The sequence below is a fragment of the Dipodomys merriami genome, unplaced genomic scaffold (assembly GCF_024711535.1).
Source record: "Dipodomys merriami isolate MVZ:Mamm:240054 unplaced genomic scaffold, mDipMer1.0.p SCAF_70, whole genome shotgun sequence".
Classification (NCBI taxonomy): Eukaryota; Metazoa; Chordata; class Mammalia; order Rodentia; family Heteromyidae; genus Dipodomys; species Dipodomys merriami.
The window spans coordinates 5,235,624-5,254,392 of NW_027206291.1; the positions used below are offsets into that span (position 1 = coordinate 5,235,624).

General features: G+C 51.6%; 1 protein-coding gene across 1 annotated transcript; it reads left to right on the plus strand.

Moving 5' to 3' along the window:
- Nucleotides 1-2,634: 2,634 nt before the first annotated feature.
- On the plus strand, nt 2,635-11,177 carry Plk5 (polo like kinase 5 (inactive)). The gene is made up of 13 exons (XM_070008614.1): nt 2,635-2,738; nt 3,701-3,830; nt 3,907-3,994; nt 4,076-4,171; nt 5,192-5,390; nt 5,476-5,602; nt 5,783-5,859; nt 6,674-6,758; nt 7,002-7,079; nt 7,759-7,915; nt 9,386-9,515; nt 9,631-9,741; nt 10,801-11,177. The coding sequence occupies exons 1-13, from the start codon at nt 2,712-2,714 to the stop codon at nt 10,984-10,986; spliced, it is 1,491 nt and encodes a 496-aa protein (XP_069864715.1). The 5' UTR covers nt 2,635-2,711; the 3' UTR covers nt 10,987-11,177.
- Nucleotides 11,178-18,769: the final 7,592 nt, after the last annotated feature.

Consider the following 18,769-nt stretch of genomic DNA (forward strand, 5'->3'; position numbering starts at 1 on the left):
CCCCCTCCCTCCCCATTCACTGCGTTACATAACCTTTAGGGATTAATATTGTGGCTCCAAGAGGCAGCTGCCAGGGTATACACCCAGAGCTGTCCCTTCCTGGACTAGAAAGTGACATGCCCTCCCCAGGCCTCCTTGGGGCTCACCTGGAAAAGGAGGATGGATCCCGGGTCCCAGATCCATGTGACAGTAAAATGACAGGGCTCAGAAATGTCCCCATGGTTCTCAGGGGAGCCTCGGGCCACCTTTTCTCTCTGGTTCTGAAGTCATCAACTCAGAAACATAATCACTCCCTCCCCTACCAGACAGAAGCCACAAACACCAGGGTTTTGCAGCCTTCTCCATATATGGCACTTTCGCCCCTGTGAGGGTCCCCTTGATCCCTGTTGCCAGGCCTCACTTCCCTTCCCAGCAGCCCCACCCTGGAGACCTCTGGCGTTTCTCTAACTGAAGCCTACAATGGTTCCCAGTGCCTGGGGGTAACTCACCACCTGCAGGGAAGACCCAAAAATCAGACTCGGGGCTCAAAGTGCCCCGTGAAGCCTCCATCCAGCACTTTAAAGTCTCTGAGCCTCATTTTTCCTGCTCAGTGAAATGGGCGCACCACCAGTTCCCAACTGGCTGCAAAGCAAACTGACAGTGGCCGAGGATCACAGTGGCCTTTGTAATCCTAGCTACTCCGGAGGCTGAGATCAGAGGACTGCGGTTCAAAGCCAGCCCCCCCCCCCCGCCCTGCCCCGCAGCAAAGTCCAGTGAGACTCATTTCCAATTAACCACCAAAAGGCCAGAATGGAGTCGTGCCTCGAGTGGATAGAGCGCTAACCCTGCCAGAAAGAAAGCAAGCAAGAAAAAAAAGCTCATTGACAAGAGCTCCGGCCCCGAGTTCCAGCCCCAGGATGGGCACGCAGAGCCACCGCCAAAAAGAGCAAAGCGACGGAGCGCGGGATCTTCGCTCCTAGTTGGGCGCCGCGCGCTGATCCCTCCCCATGCCCAGGAGCCAACTCACGCTCCCCCCCACACACACACCCCGCACCTGCAGTTCGGGCTGGGGTTGGAGGGGGGGGGGTTGGAGCTGACCCGCCCTGGGGCTTCTGAGCCCCGCCCCGGCCCGCCTCACCCTCCCACCGCCACCCTCACCCATAAAGCCGCGCCCGGGCTGCTCGCGGGCCCGGATCGGCGGCGCTGCGCAGTGTCCGCTCGGGGCGGCGGCGGCGGCGGCGTGCCCGGGCCCCCGCGCAGATGGAGCCCGCGTCGCGGCGGCCGCGGCGGAGGAGCCGCCAGCTGGTGGCCACCTTTCTGCGCGACCCCAACTCGGGACGCGTCTACCGGCGCGGGAAGCTGATTGGCAAGGTTTGGTGTGTGTGTGTGTGTGCGTGCGTGTGTGGCACCTAGAGATTGCTGCCAGGGGGCCTGGATCGCAGCCTGGATCGGGGTGGAGGGGTCTCAGCCCCGAGGGGCGGGGCGCGCGCGCGCCTGGCTTTTGTCTCCGCGGGGGTCCCGCGCTGCGCGTGCGCGCGCGGGCTGGGCGTCTGGGGCTGTGGGTATAACGGTTGTAGAGTGTGGCTTCAATGGCGGGAACCGTCTCTGGAGGGCTGTGGAGCGTGTGTGTTTGGGGTGTGGGTGATCCTCTTTAAGCCTGTGTGTGTGTGTCATTTCCAGGTGTGCGCGCAAATGTGCTAAGCATCTGAGATGTGCCAAACATCTCCGCCCTTAAACATCTGTGCTAAACACCTCTTGAATGTTGAGTTGTGGGTCTGTGTATTTCATCCCTGTTGCTCGTGTGCTGTGTCCACGCATCGTAGAGTGTGTGTGTGTGTGTGTGTGTGTGTGTGTGTGTGTGTGTGTGTGTGTCCAGCATTGCTCTGGAGCCAGTGGCCTGTATCCAGCGGCTCCAGGTGTGTCTCTGGTCTCAGTGTGTGTGTCTGGCATCTTTGTAGGTGTTCAGTGTTGTGTGTGTGTGTGAATCTGTGTGTGGTGTGTCCACGCATGAGGGTGTGAGCTGTGTGTCTTCATGTCTCAGATGTGCGTACGTGTGTAAAAAGTCCAGGCAGCCAGGATGAACGCTGGTGGCTCACCCCTGTCATCCTGGCTACTCAGGAGGCTGAGATCTGAGGGTCCTGGTTCAAAGTCAGCCTGAGCAGGAAAGTCTGTGAGACTCTGATCTCCAATGACTACCGACAAGGCTGCAGGTGGAGCTGTGGCTCAAGGGGTAGAGCACTCGCCTTGAGCAAAAAATAAAACATTAAAAGCTCAGCGACCGCGCCCAGGCCCCGAGTTCAAGCCTCAGGACCGCCACCGAGAGAAAATGACATCTTGGCACAAGGTCCGTCGTGGCCCCGTGCTTCTGAAGCCCGCACCCCCGTCTCCCGCAGGGCGCCTTCAGCCGCTGCTACAAGCTGACTGACATGTCCACCAGCGCCGTGTTCGCCCTCAAAGTGGTGCCGCGCGGCGGGGCCGGGGGCGGCGCGGGGCGGCTGCGCGCTCGGGGGAAGGTACGCCCCCACGCCCCACGTCCCCGGGAAGCCCCGGCCTGTCCTCCCTGCCGGTAGTAGGAGCCAGCTGCATGCACTGGGCTGGGCTGGAATGCTGGGGGCTTCCTATGTGTGGGGTGCTCCCTACAGGTGGAGCGGGAGATTGCCCTGCACAGCCGCCTGCGCCACCGGAACATCGTGGCCTTCCACGGACACTTTGCTGACGGCGACCATGTGTACATGGTGCTGGAGTACTGCAGCCGCCAGGTGTCCTGGGGGAGGGACCGAGGGCGGGCTGGGGAGGGGAGCCCCCCCCCCAGGAGCTGGGCCCTGGGCTGGTGTGGGCAGGGCTGGACCTGGATGGGCGGGGCCAAGAGGCAGCTAGACACGCCCTTGCTGCGCTGCTGGGCCCCTCTGCACACCCCATATCCCATCTTTACCGACCTGGTTCTACCTGTACCCTCCACCAGTGGACAGTCACCAGTTCCCACATAAGACTGACCATCTGTCCATCCATAGCCATCCGTGCTCACACACCTAGACACACCGGGGCTCACCTGTGCCCAGCTTGCCAGCTTAGTTGGGATCATCAGATCCAGCTGAATGAACTTGTTTCTACTTTGCCCTATGTCTACCCCCAGGCCCCCTGTGCTCACTTGAGCTCCTCTTTCCCCCAGCCATGACTCCCTTGGCCCAGTTCAAATTAGTTTGCCTTTATAGACCTCTTAAACATGTTCTGCCCACCTTGCTCAGCTGTACATCTGAGGCCACCTGGACCTTTGTGCCTAGTGGATGCCCATGCTTTGTTCAAGTCTGATCATCTAGCCAGGTGCTGGTGGCTCACACCTATAATCCTAGCTACTCAGGAGGCTGAGATCTGAGCATCATGGTTCAAAATCAGCTTAGGCAAGAAAGTCTGTGAGACACTTTTCTTCAATTAACCATTGTGCAGTCGGAAGTAGAATTGTGATTCAAGTGGTAGAGCGCTGGCCCTGAGCACAAAAGTTCAGGGACAGCACCCAGGCTCTGGGTTCAAACACAATAAATAAATAAATAAATAAATAAATAAATAAATAAATAAATAAATAAATACCTCCTATGTAGCTCTTTTCAAACTCTTCTGTGGCCATGTAGGCCTATCTGAACTCACCTATGTCCTTATCTATGCCCATCTGTGTCCACCCATCCTTAACCGTGCTTGCCTGTCACGGGGATGTCTGAACCTGCAGTCCCTGGCCCATGTGCTGAAGGCCCGGCAGACCCTGACAGAGCCAGAGGTGCGCTACTACCTGAGAGGCCTGATCAGCGGCCTGCGCTACATGCACCAGCGGCGAATTGTGCACAGAGACTTGAAGCTCAGTGAGTACTGGGAGAGCAACCACAAGGAGCTAGGGGTGGGGGAGCACCTACCCTCACACCAGCACCCCTCCCGCAGGTAATTTCTTCCTTAACAAGAATATGGAAGTGAAGATTGGAGACCTAGGGTTGGCTGCCAAAGTAGGGCCTGGGGGCCACTGCCACAGGTGAGAGGAGGGGGGATCTGGGTGATCCAACCCTAACCTGGATCTCTGGCCTTCCTGAGCCCAGATCTCTTTATCTCCCAGAGTGCTCTGCGGGACTCCCAACTTCCTGGCCCCAGAGGTGGTGTCCAGAAAGGGACACTCTTGCCAGTCAGACATCTGGGCCTTGGGCTGTATCATGTAAGTGAGATCTTGTGTGTCCCAGGTGTGGGGAAAGTGGGCAGGGCCACCTAGGTGGGACCAGGTGCAGGTAGGTCAGCACCGGGAAGGGGGTCAGGGAAGGTGAATAGGGAGATGGGCAGCAGGTATGGAGCGATGCAGGAGAGGAGCAGGTGTGAGCAAGCATTCGATGGAATTGAAAAAGTGTAACACAGGTGTGTCCAGGAGAGCCAGGTGTGGAGGCAGGTGGGCAGACAGATGGAGTCTGCTGAGCTGCGAGCACAGGAATGAGCAGGTGTGAGCAGAGATATGGGAAAGTGAAGGCAGCATGTGTAGAAAGCAGGTGTATGTGGCTGGGTACAGACAAGGTAGGCGTGAGTCCACCTTGTTTTGTTGTTTTTGTCTTGGTACTAGGGCTTGAATTAGGAACTAGGCGCTGACCCTGAGTTTTTAACTCAAGGCTGGTGCTCTACTACTTAAGCCACAGCTCCATTTCCAGCTTTTTGGAGATAAGAGTCTTGCAGGCAGAGCACCAGTAGCTTATGCCTGTGAGCCTAGCTACTCAGGAGCCTGAGATGTAAGGATCCTAGTTCAAAGCCAGCTCAAGCAGAAAAGTCCATGCCATTTTTAATCTCCAATTAATCACAAAAGGCTGGAATTGGAGTTGTGACTCAAAGTAGTAGAGCGCTTCACTTGAGCAAAAGAGCTGGGACAGTGTATCCAGGTCCTGAGTTCAAGCCCCATGACTGACCAGAAAAAATAAAAATAGAAAAAAAAGAAAGAAAGAAAGAAAGAAAGAAAGAAAGAAAGAAAAAGAAAGGAAGGAAGGAAGGAAGGAAGGAAGAAAGAAAGAAAGAAAGAGTGAGCTCAGGAACAGTGTCCTGAGTTCAAGCCCCATAATCAATCTCCCCCCCCCCAAAAAAAGTCTCACAGACTTCCTGCCCACGCTGGCTTTAAACTATGATCCTCAGCTTCCTAACAGTATAGGGTTAAGCCACCAGTGCTCAGCCACATTTTGTTCTTGATTCCCACCTCTTTCAGGTATACCGTGTTGACTGGCACGCCCCCTTTCACGGGGACACCCCTGTCAGAGATGTACCAAAATATCCGTGATGGCCACTACCCAGAGCCTGCCCACTTATCACCGAATGCTCGCCGACTCATCGCCCGCCTCCTGGCACCCGACCCTGCTGAGCGGCCCAGCTTGGACCACCTGTTGCAGGAAGACTTCTTCACTCAGGTGGGGGCGCATCCCGAGGACTGGCCACCCCCAGAGGATGAGGGGCTCACAGTTGGGACTGAGCCTGAGCCCTCCTTCTCTGAAGGGCTTCACTCCGGAGCGGCTGCCTCCCCATTCCTGTCACAGCCCCCCCATCTTCGCTTTCCCCCTGCCTCTGGGCAGGCTGTTCAGGAAGGTGGGACAGCTGCTGGTGACTCAATGCGGGCCACCCTGTGAGTAGTTTACCTGTCCACAACTGCGTACCTCCACTCCCCCACCTCACCCCCTCCCCAGCTGTGCCCTGGGTGTACCACCATTTGTCCACATTTACAGTGGGGGTGGGATTGAGGGTGATTGGCAGGTGCCTCTGCCTATACCAGGGGAGAGACGCCCAGAGCCTGTACCACCCTCAGGTCCCTTCACTCCCAATACGGCCTCAGGTCCAGGAGAAGAGGGGCCAGAACCGGAGTCCATGGAGTGGGGCAGTGAGGTGAGCTATTAGGGTGAGGACAGGGGACACCTATAGAGGGTGTCCCTGAGCCCTCTGATGCCCTCTTCCAGCAGGCTTCCCTGAGCACCTAAGCAGAAGCTTCGATCTGTTCTGGGGCCCCAAGTCTAGGAGGACTCCTTCTTAGAGGTTCTATACTCACTCACAGGGGCTGGGACCCATCTGTCCTCCATCCTGGTGCACCCCAAGACTATGGGACTCTTCCCATTGCTCAATACTTCCTCCCTCCCTTCCTCCCTCCCTCCCTCCCTTCCTCTTTCCCTCCTTCCTTTCTCTTCCTTCCTTCCTTCCTTCCTTTCTTCCTTCCTTTCTTTTCTTTCTCTTCTCTCTCTCTCCCTCTCTCTCTCTCTCTCTCTCTCTCTCTCTCTCTCTCTCTCTCTCTCTCTCTTTCCATCTTTTTTTGTGCTGATATTGGGGCTTGAATTCAGGGCCTGGGCACTGAACTTTAGCTTCCTTGCTCAAGGCTAGCACTCTACCACTTGAGCCACACTTCCACTTCCAGCTTTTTGGTGGTTAATTGGAGATGAGGCTCACACACTTCTCTGCCTGGGTGAACTTTGAACTGTGATTCTCAGATCTCAGCCTTTTGAGTAGCACAGTGTGAGCTCCTGGCTCTGAGTCTTTGGTTTGTTCGATCACATTTATTCAGTTCTTACGTGTGCCTTTATCCAAAGTGGAAATGGGTCCTGCTGTGGGCCAGGCTGGGAGGGATCTTGGGGGGAATCCTTGGAGCTCCTCAACTACCCAGGGCTGTGTCAAGGCTGGGGGTTGCTCCTCATCTCCATTTTCTCCAAAGGCCTCCCTGTCCCAGAGAAGGGCTCCCGACCCCGAGGCTCCCCTCCACCCCATCACACAGGGAACCCTGCGGAGTGACCCGGCAGGTGAGCAGACCCTCATCCTTGACTGAGGCCATAGGTGGGTTAGAAGAATCTAGAAACAGGGACACAGATTGTTTCCTTGCTGCTGGCTCCGTACCTCGACTTTCCTAACTGACATAAGCAGAATGGACAGGATTCTCTTGGTTTGGGTTAACAATTGTCTGGATATAGGAAGTTACTTGAAGGGACCCCCCTCTTGGGGATGGACCTGTCTGTCCCCCTATCTATGGCTCTCTCTTCCCCCAGGATCTGGGAAGAGCCCACTGCAGGAGGTGGAGGCAGCCATCAGGAAACTACAGCTTTGCCTGGAGGCCGGCCTCGTGGGTAGGAAGCAGCCCCACTCTTTCTCTTGGTGTCCAGGAGCATTGCCTGTATCCCATGCACGAACCTCAGGACATGAGGAGTCCCAACGAGTCCTCAAGTCCTCTTACCGCCATGACAGCACTTGTTGGGGGGAGGGTACCCTTTTCTCAGGGGTCTGAGGGAGGTGTCTATTTTTTTTTGTTTTGTGGTCAGCCATGGGTCTTGAACTCAGGGCCTCGGCACTGTCCCTGAGCTCCTTTTGCTCAGGGCTCGTGCTCTACCACTTTGAGCCACAGCTCCACTGCCAGTTTTCTGGTAGTTTATTGGAGATAAGAGTCTCACAAACTTTCCTGCCTGGGCTGGCTTCCAACTGTGATCCTCAGATCTCAGCCTCCTGAGAGTAGCTAGGATGACAGGCGTGAGCCACTGGTGCGAGGCTCAAAAAAATGGATAATAAAATAAAACCAAGCTTCCTAATGCTTTGAACACTTGTGAGCAATTTGGGCTCACTCACTTCCAGAGCGAGCTGTCCAGGCTGGGTTTCTACCTGCAAGGCACAGGCTAGGAGATGGTGACTTGCTGTCCTCTCCCCTCCCCTCTGCCCCCTCCTGGACTTCTGTCCACTATGGGAGCCCCGGGTCCCTGGTCCAGCCTGCCTGGTGCCTCACCCCCATTCCCCTCACCTTCCCTCTGTGCCCAGCCATGCAGGCCCCCCCAGGGGAGCAGCGGCCCATTCTCTGGGCTCCCAGATGGGTGGACTACTCTAGCAAGTACGGCTTTGCCTACCAGCTGTCGGATGGGGGCAGTGGTGTCCTGTTCCGGGATGGCACCCACATGGCCTTGCGCCCTCCAGGCAGGTAGGTTGTAGGGTTCCTGTCCCCTAGGAATTCAGGCCCTCCCTGCATTTCTCTGACGTTCATTCTTTCAGGACTCATTTCACAGCTACTAGTAGGAAAGAGCAATGCCCCACACATGTATGACTAAGTCGATTTCAGAGGGTGCTTTTCTGACTAAACTGGGTGTCGTTGGGAGGGTAGATGACTCAGTAGTGTGGGGGTGAAGGGTCTCTGAAGCAGTGATGGACAAGAATGACAACTGCTGGGGGCGCTGGGGGCTCACGCCGGTAATCCTAGCTACTCAGGAGGCTGAGAAGTGAGGATCACGGTTCAAAGTCAGTCCAGGCAAGAAAGTCCGTGAGACTCTTCAATCCAATTAACCATTAAATAAGCCAGGAGTGGAACTGTGACTCAACCTGAGCACTAGCCTTGTGCAAAAAAGCTCAGGTACAGAGCCCAGGCCCTGAGTTCAAGCCTCAAGACTGCCCCTCCGGTCTCCCCCACCCCCACCCCCCATACCTGCTCCCACAAAATGAAAGATTGGCAAAGAACCAGCTGGAGGCTCAGTGGTGGAGCGTTTGACTAGCATTCCTGTAGCTTTCGATTTACACACACACACACACACACACACACACACACACACACACACACACACACACACACACACACACACACACACACACACACACACACACACACACACACACACCAAAAAGTACATTGGGAATAGCATTAGAGACACAGGGAACAGCATATACAAAGTCTCTGAGATGAAGCGGAATATGGCAGATTTAATGTATGGCATAGAAGCCAGCATGAACCAGACAGTGTGTGTGAGAGACAGAGACACAGACAGAGACAGACACACAGACAGAGACAGAGAGAAACTGGTCTTGAATTTAAGGCCTCCTGTTCTTGCTTAGGTTTCTTTCTTTCTTCCTTCCTTCTTTCCTTTCTTCCTTCCTTCCTTTCTTTCTTTCTTTTTCTTCTTTTTTGTCAGTCATGGGGCTTGAACTCTGGGCCTGGGCGCTGTCCCTGAGCTCTTCAGCTCAAGGTGAGTGCTCTACCACTTGAGCCACAGCGCCACTTGCGGTTTTCTGGTGATTCATTGGAGATAAGAGTCTTAACAGACTTTCCTTGGAGGGCTGGCTTTGAACTAACCACAATCCTCAGATCCCAGCCTCCTGAGTAGCGAGGATGACAGACCTCCAGCTTTGTCTCTGCTGTCTTCCTATGAGGAATAAAGAGCCACTAGGGAGGGGCAGCGGCCATAGCCAGGGAAGCAGAAGATCAGGACTTGGTTGGGAGCTCAGCAGCTGCAGGAGCATTTGCTGAGATGGGGAGGTGGAGCAAGGGGTGCATTTGGGACTGGTGGGGAACATGACAGTGTGGACAGTGACCTGTGAGGTCACTCTGGAGGTGTGGTGGGTGGGAAGGTATCTGGAGGTGGGGGCGCCAGGCACCCATGCACAACCTCCCCGCCCTCCACAGCCAAGTCTGTTACCTGCCCACCCAAGGGAAGCTACAGACGTTCACCCCCAGGGCCGTGCCCAGCCCTCTGCGGGCCAAGCTGGCCATACTGCGGCTCTTTGCTTGCTATATGCAGCGGCGGCTTCGAGAGGTGAGGTGAGGTGAGGGAGTGGGTTAGGGGGCACAGGAGCCTGGAAAGTGGGGGTGGGGTGGGGGGGAAGAGGGCGACTCGGTGGTCCTGGCCCTGACCCAGCATGGGTCCACAGGAGGGGGCCCCATCTGCACCTGCTCCACCTGCCCCTCTGGGCCTGGGCCTGCTGCGATTCCTTGCAGCTCCAGATGTACTGCTGCTTCTATTCAGCGACGGGACAGTACAGGTGAGCATGGGGACCCAGAGCGGTGGTGGGGACACATTTGGGAGCCCCAGAGGCATTTGGCCCCTGAAAGAAAAATAATTAAAAAATGACTGTCCATCATCTTTTTTTTCTTTTTTTGTCAGTTGTGGGGCTTGAACTCTGGGCCTGGGTAGTACTATCCCTGAGCTCTTGGCTCAAGGCTAGCACTCTATGACTTGAGACACAGCTCCACTTCCAGTTTCTGGTGGTTAATTGAAAATAAGTCTCATGGACTTTTCCTGCCCAGGCTGGCTTTGAACTGCGATCCTCAGATCTCCTGAGGAGCTAGGATGACAGGCATGAGCCACCAGCACCTGGTTTAATTATTTTTTATTGTTATTATAAAGATGATGAGTGGGGCACTGGTCGCTCACACCTGACATCTTAGCTCCTCAGGAGCCTGAGATCTGAGGATTGTGGTTCAAAACCAGGATAGTTCAAAGCAGGGTAGTCTGTGAGACTCCAGTTAACTAGCAAAAGGCCAGAAATGGAGCTGTGGCTCAAGTGGTAGAGTGCCAAGCTTGAGTGGAAAAGCTAAGGACAGTGTTCAAGCTCTTAGTTCAAGTGTGTACTAGCGTGTGCTTGCTCATGCGCACACGCACGCATACACACACACACACACACACACACAAATTGATCCTACTTGACGCTAGCACAGTGGTACTTAGTGAGGAGGACCTAGACTTAAGTGTGTGTGTGGGGGGAGGAAGTTGTCCAATGATCACAGGCAGCTGAGTCTCCAATCTGAGCCTCAGTTTCTGACAATACAGTAGGAGACTTGTGGTGGGGTCCTCACATGCTCACTTGCCTTTACCGTTCAAAGATGGTGTGCTACTTGAACCACACCTCCAGTTCTGGCTTTTTACCAGTTGATTGGAGATAAGAGTCTCACAAACCTTCCTGTCCAGGATGGCTTTGAACCAGGATCCTCAAATCTCAGCCACAGAGTAGCTAAGATTACAGGCATAAGCCACCAGCACTTGGCTAGGGTGGAACCCCAGGAACTCCACCTCCCTTTGACACAGGCTCTTTCCCTCACAGGTCAGCTTTGGTGCAGCCCAGGCCCAGCTGGTGGTGAGTGGGGAGGGGGAGGGGCTGCAGCTCACCCAGCTGGAGCCAGGCCATCCGGGCACCTGCTACTCACTGAAAACCCTTCGGAACCATGGCTGTGACCGCAGTGTCCACCAGCGCCTCCATCTGGCGCTTCGCCTCCTGCAGAGCATCTAGTGCCTGATGGTCTGAGTAGACTCTGCAGGACTGGGGACCTTTGCTTGTTTCTATTCCTGTTGCTGCCAGCATGACTTTCCAGTCTAGACTTTTGTTGGGCATTGTTCTTTTTTCTTTTTTTAATGAAAGAAATCTTGATTTGTTCTCTTCTGTCTGGCTCTGTTTGGGGAAAGAGGTGTAGGAACTTTTTTTTTTTTTTTTGGCAGTTCTGGGGCTTGAACTCAGGGCCTCGGCACTGTCTCTGAGCTTCTTTTGCCAAGTCTAGCACTCAACCACTTAAGCCACAGTGTCACTTCCGGCTTTTTCTGTGTATGTGGTATTGAGGAACCAAACCCAGGGCTTCGTGCATGCTAGGCAAGCACTCGACCACTAAGCTACATTCCCAGTCCCTGTAGGAACTTTTTCAGCAAGCATTAAAAAAAAAATTGTGCCAGTCCTAGGACTTGAACTCAGGGCCTGGACACTGTTCCTGAACTTTTCCACACAAGGCTAGTGCTTTACCACTTGAACCACAGAACCACTTCTGGCTTTTTTTTTTTCTTGTAGTTTAGTGGAGATAAAAGTCCCATAGACTTTCCTGCCCTGGACTGGCTTTGAACCACAGTCCTCAGATCTCAGCTTCCTACGTAGCTAGAATTACAGGTGTGAGCTTACGTTCAATTCTAAAAGCATATTTTCTTTGTAATCAGGGGGGAAAAAAGGCAATGAAGATTGAAAATAGTGCTTCTGGGAGAAGCAGCTGCCCACTCCCACATGTGCAAACAGTACCTCACACACGAGGATCCACACAGGCCCCATAATGTCCCCTCCCTACAGTCCACGATGCTTCAGATGAGAACAGGGAGCATCGTGAAACTAGTCTCCCTTCCTAGACCTGCCAAGACTCCATGACATGTGGCCCTGATCTACAGGCTGAGTTCTGGTTCAGCTTCTATTGGGGTGAAAAGTGTCTAGACCACCTTGAGAAAGCTGTGTGTGTGTGTGTGTGTGTGTGTGTGTGTGTGTGTGTGTGTGTGTGTGTGTGTGTGTGTGTGTGTGTGTGTGTGTGTGTGTACATACTGGGTCTTAAACTCAGGGCCTGGCTGCTGTCCCTTAGCTTTTTTACTCAAGGCTGGAGTTCTACCACTTAACCACACCCCACTGTCAGCCATTCGCTGGTTAACTGGAGATAAGAGTTTCACAGGTTTTTCTGCCCAGACCAGCATTGAACCACGATCCTCACATCTCAGCCTCCCGAGTAGCTGGGATTATAGGCAGGAGCCACCAGTGTCCAGCTCTGGTCACATCTTGACAACAGCCTTGCGGAAGCCTTGGAGGCAGAGTTCTTCTGAATTCCTGACCCCTAAATCTATAAAACACACATATTTACTGTTGGTTTTATCCATTTGTCCTTGCGGTGCTGGGGGTAGAACTCAGGACCCCACCCCTGATCAGCAAGTGCTCTACCACTGAGCTGCACCCCAGCTCTTTTTTGGTTGTTTTAGGTTACAAATTTGGGAAGGATCTGTTGTCCAGTGCTAGTCAAGGATATATAACAACACAAAGAACGACCTGCTTGCTCCATTTCTTCCCAAAACACTTGTTTCTGAGGAAAAAGAAGCAGTTTGAGCATGTTTGACTGCTGTCTTGCAATCTGACCTACCTACTGTGTTTATTTCTATCTGTTGGTGGGCGTCAGAATGGCAACAATCTGTGAGAATATCCCACGCCTGAAGCCCACAGTGGTTTATTAAAAATAAACCAACGACAGAATATATTAATTTTCTAACCTCCCAGGCCGCTTCTTATTTCTAGGTATGAGAACTTCAAAAGATAAAAAAAAGCGCCCACACCACCCTCACACTGTTAAGTTTCTGAAGTCTTCATTGGAGGGGTTACCCATATGCCCTCAAGAAATAGAATTATTAGCCTCACTGTTTTGGATACTGGTGAGGTTTGAAATTTCCAGAAATAGCAATAAATCCATTCCAACCCTGGCTAGAATTTTCTTTTTAGGAAACTACTGAGGGAACACTTAACTTTGAGGAATGAAGGGGAAACTCTTCTGAGAACAGTCTTCAAGGTTCAATTTTACGCTTCTCAGCCTGAATTGACCTCTGGGCCACCTCCTCATTGGACCATTGAGGGCACCTGACATACTCTTTCCTCCAATCCAGAGCAAGCAAAGGTGGGGCCAGAATTGTAATGTCCCCGCCCCCGTAGGGAATTGCCATGGCAACCTTTACATCACAAAACTTTCCTAGGGTCCAGGCAGACCTCTGGGCCACTCACCTAATGTACTGGTCCCTTTTTCTATTTTATAGAAAAGGGGGTCATGGTTTTCTTCACTATATAAACTGCTAGAGAAGAAAAGAGTGCTTGTTGTCAGTCATTGTTAACCTCAAAGGAAGATTTTAAAGCCTTGATTCCAAGAAATTATGTTGACTAACAAAAAAAATCCAATTCCAGAGCAAGTTGCTGATTGCTAACACCTGTAATCCTCAGGAGGCTGAGATCTGAGGATTGTAGTTCAAAGCCACCTACAAGGAAGTTCATGAAGACTCTTTTTTTTTTTTGGGGGGGGGGGTCCAGTTGTGGGCCTGAACTCCGGGCCTGGGCACTGTCCTTTAGCTCTTCAGCTCAAGGCTAGTGCTCTACCACTTGAGTCACAACGCCACTTCTGGCTTTTTTTTTTTTTCTGCTTATGTGGTGCTGAGGATTGAACCCAGGGCCTCATGCATGCAAGGCAAGCATTCTACCACTGAGCCATCTTCCCAACCCTCATGAAGACTCTTATCTCCAATTAACTACCAAAAAAGCCAGAAGTGGAGCTGTGGGTCAAGCAGTAGGGTGCTAGCTTTGAACAAAAGAAAACTCAGAGAGGGGCTAGGAAGGTGGCTCAGTGGTAGGAGTGCTTGCCTTGCATGCATGAGGCCCTGGGATTGATTCCTCAGCACCACATAAGCAGAAAAAGCCAGAAGTGGGTGCTGTGGCTCAAGTGGTAGAGCGCTAGCCTTGAGCTGAAGAGCTGAGGGACAGCGCCCAGGCCCAGAGTTCAGGCCCCCCAACCGACAAAAAAAAAAAAAAAAAAAAAAAAAAAAAAGAGAAAGCTCAGAGACAGTGCCCAAGCCCTGAGTTCAAATCCCAGGACCAACACACACACACACACACACACACACACACACACACACACACACGGTAACAGGGACTTCTACCCATGTGACAAGAGAAAAGGTACTTAGCTCACTTGCTTTTTTTATTCCTTTATTTTTTTTTTTTTGGTCGGTCGTGGGGCTTGAACTCTGGGCCTGGGCGCTGTCCCTCAACTCTTCAGCTCAAGGCTAGCGCTCTACCACAGCGCCACCTCCTTGCTTTTTTTCCTTTAAATCACTAAAAATAAAAGCAAAGGTTGATGGGTCTCAGATTTAAGCGGAATTTAGGTTATATTATTGTGTAACTTTATTTTCTTCTCTTAATTTTCTTGGAGCCTGTTCTGGGACTAGCACTCTATCATTTGAGCCACACCTCCTTTTTCTACATTTTGCCGGTTAATTCTTCTGGATTTGTTTGCCCAGGCTATCTTTGAACCACAATCCTCAGATCTTACCCTCCTGAATAACTAGGGTTACAGGCATGAGCTACCGGTGCCTGACTCTGTTCTTTTTGATGTCATTCAATCAACAAGCATCTCTTAGAGCACCTACAGTATACCAACACCGAACTGGCCAGACAGGAGCCAGTCTGTATCTTGGGGAGCTTTCATTCTCTATGCCACACAAAGAGGTACTTTTCCACTTCTAATAAATCAGTTTTCTCTGTTATTGGTAGCATGTCATGTGCAGCACTGACCACAGGATGGCGACAAAGAATGGACAGTTGGGGATAAATGTGTTTGTGAGCATCGGGCTTCATTTTGGCTCTTATCCCAGAGCTAACCAACACTGGGCGTTGGAGAGAATCAAGGAGCTCAATCAGTACCAATAATCGATTAATTGTGGAATTGCTTCTGGTTTGCATTCCCAGAATCCTCTCTGTAGTTCAGTAACCCTGTGATGGAGCGCTCTGGCATGGATCTGTGACTGATAGTGGTGGATTCTTCCCTCTTTACCCCATAACTCATACTTAGCAAATAAAAATAAACCTCTGAGGCAGGTGCTGGAGGCTCATGCCTGTAATTCTAGTTAGGATGCTGAGATTTGAGGATCAATGTTCAAAGCTAGCCCAGTCAGGAAAGTCTGTGAAATGCTTATCGCCAATTACTCACCCCAAAATGGTTCAAGTGTTAGAATGCCAGCCTTGGCAAAAAAAAAAAAAGCTAAGGAACAGTGCCCAGGCCCTGAGTTTAAGCCCCAGGATAGGTACAAAAGAAAAATAAATGAAAACACACTGGTGCCTCAGGAGACAAACTTTGCATGAAGAATACGGCATTGTTTTGAGTACAGATGACCCAGGCCATCCTTGGGCTATTCTTACACTAAGAAAATTTTTCACAGCTTATCTCCAAGTCAAATGAACTGTGTGTTCTGCGTTGAGGGAGATCTGGTCCAGCGCTGGGCACCGGGAGCTCTTCCAATGGGTGGCTTCTGCATCCCTTTGATACACCCCCATTGTTGTCAGGCTTTTGAGCACATTGTGACTTTCTGGTAGCACATTGTCCCCCTCTTCTTGCGCATTCTGTGTCGAGGCTATTGACTCAACTGTTTTCTCCAAGAAGCTGTTGACTTCCCCCCTCCCCCCGGAAATATCAATTTCCGATGGTTGAGGTAACAAACTGTTATACATTTAGGGCTTAAAACATAACAAATTAGCCAGGTGCCAGTGGCTCACACCTGTCATCCTAGCTACTCAGGAGGCTGAGATCTGAGGATTATGGTTCAAAGCCAGCCTGGGCAGGAAAGTCCGTGAGACACTTATCTCCAATAAAACACTAGAAAACTGGAAGGGGAGCTGTGGCTCAAGAGGTACAGCACTCACCTTGAGCTGAAGAGCTGAGGGACAGCGTTCAAGCCCTGAGTTCAAGCCCCACAACTGACAAAAACAAAAACAAAAACATAAATTAAGCAGGGCACTGGTGATTCACACTGGTAATCCTAGTCACTGACAAGGCTGAGTTCTGAGGATCACAGTTTGAAGCCAGCTTGGGCAGAAAAGTTTGAAAGACCTTTTTTTTTTTTTTTTTTGCCGATCATGGGGCTTGAACTCTGGGCCTGGACGCTGTCCCTCAGCTCTTTAGCTCAAGGTGAGCGCTCTACCACTTGAGCCACAGCACTACTTCCAATTTTCTGGTGGTTTATTGGAGATAAGAGTCTCACAGACTTTCCTGCCCAGGCTGGCTTTGAAATGCCATCCTCAGATCTCAGCCTCCTGAGTAGCTAGGATTACAGGCATGAGCCACTGGCACCCAGCTTGTGAGACTCTTACGTCTAATTACCCACCAAAAAGCTGGAAGTAGAACTCTGGCTCAAGTGATAGAATGCTAATGTTGAATGAAAAAGCTAAAGGATAGTACCCTGGACTTGAACTCAAACCCCAAGAATTAGCACAAAAGAAAGAAGGAAACAGAGAAAGAAAAGAAAGTAAAAAAGAGCCAGGCACCAGTGGCTCACGCCTGTAATCCTAGCTACTCAGGAGGCTGAGATCTGAGGATCGAGGTTCAAAGCCAGCCTGGGCAGGAAAGACCATGAGACTCCTATCTCCAATAAACCACTAGAAAACCGGAAGTGGTGCTGTAGCCCAAGTGGTAGAGCACTGGCCTTGAGCTGAAGAGCTGAGGGACAGTGCACAGGCCCAGAGTTCAAGCCCCATGACCAACAAAAAAAAAAAAGAAAGAAAGAAAGAAAGGAAAAAAGAGAGAAAGAAAGAAAATGAGAGAAAGAAAGAAAGAAAGAGAAAGAAAGAGAAAAAGAAGAAGGGAGTTGGGGAGAGTTGGGAAGGGAAGGGATAGTAGGGGGAAAACAAAGGAGGGGGAAACAATGCTCAATAGGAAATGTACTCATTACCTTACTCATTAACTGTAACCTCTTTGTACAGTATCTTTAAAATAAAAAATATATATTAAAAAAAAGAAAATGCTCAGGGCATTTGCATGCTATAGAACATTCCGTATGAAATACCTATTCACGTTACTTGAGCTTGCACAATAACAATAAAGCTTAAGCAATAAAGGAAGGCTTCTGCGTTCTCTCACAACTAATGATTGTTTTGGCTTCAAGCATGGCTGAGTCTAGGGAAGGAACCCCCATCCTCATGAATCCCTGGGAGCTGGTGACTCACATTTGTAAGCCTCATATCTCAGAAGGCTGAGACCTGAGAAGCACAATTTGAAGCTAGCCCAGACAGAAAAAGCTCATGAGACGCATCTCCAATTAACCAGCAAAAGGTCAGAAGTAGAAGTGTGGCTCAGCTGGTAGAATGCCAGCTTTGGGAGGACCAGGAGAGGCCCGGGAGAGTGTGGATGACAGCCCCTCTCCAATCAGGAGAGCGCTCAGTGAAGATGGACTCAGGCTCAAACCCTGGCTCTGTCTTTCACTTCTCTCCACAGCCTTCTACCTCCTAGTAATGCTTTCATCCATCCTCCAGAGCCGTGTCCCGCCTTGTCCTGTGCTTTATCCTAGGGCTTGAACTCAGGGCCTGGGTGCTATCCCTGAGCTTCTTTTGCTCAAGGCTAGCACTCTACCACTTGAGCCACAGAGCCACTTCCAGCCTTTTCTGTTTATGTGGTACTGAGGAATCGAACCTGTGCATGCACTCTACCACTAAGCCACATTCCCAGCCCAGAACTTAATGTTTTGGTGGGTGGAAGGATCATTCAACAGCCCCCAGGCGTCCCAGAGCTAGATTGCCAGAGCAGCTGTCACTTTCTCAAAGTGACCCCTTTGGGATGAACTTAGCCCAGATGTGCAGTCTTTGCTGAGACTTAAGTTCCAGAGGTCCCTGAGGCTCTTCCTCAAGCCTTTGGTCCCCACTCCACTCAGCCCGGGCCTTGGAGCAGTTCATAGTCCTATACCACGTGTGAAGCAATGAGGGCTTTCTTTCCACTTTTTTTTTTTTTTTTTTTTTGGTTGGTCATGGAGCTTCAACTCAGGGCCTGGGCACTGTTCCTGAACTTTTGTGCTCAAGGCTATCATTCTGCCACTTTTTTTTTCCTCCAGTCGTGGGGCCTGAACTCTGGGCCTGGGTGCTGTCTCCCAGCTCTTCAGTGCAAGGCTAGCACTCTACCACTTGAGCCACAGCACCACTTCCAGTTTTTTCTGCTTACGTGGTGCTGAGGTATCGAACCCAGGGCCTCATGCATGCAAGGCAAGCGCTCTACCACTGAGCCACCTTCCCAGCCCTTGCTCTACCACTTTAAGCCACAGTTCTACATCATCTGGTTTTCTGGTAGTTAATTGGAGGCAAGAGTCTCATGGACTTTCCTGCCCAGGCTGGCTTTGAACCAGGATGCTCAACTCTCAACCTCCAGAGTAGTTAGTATTATAGGTGTGAGCCACCAGGCTTCTTTCCCACTTTTTTTTTCTTTTTTTTTTTTGTCGGTTGTGGAGCTTGAACTCTGGACCTGAGCACTGTCCCTCTTCAGCTCAAGGCTAGCGCTCTACCACTTGAGCTATAGCACCACTTCAGGTTTTCTGGTGGTTTATTGGAGATGAGTTTCATGGACTTTCCTGCCCGGGCTGGCTTTGAACCGTGATCCTCAGATCTCAGCTTCCTTTGTAGCTAGGAGTACAGGCGTGAGCCACTGGCGCCCGGCTCTTTCCCACGTTTGACTGAGTGGTATCCACTGACGCTGGCCAAGCTCCCAGGGCTT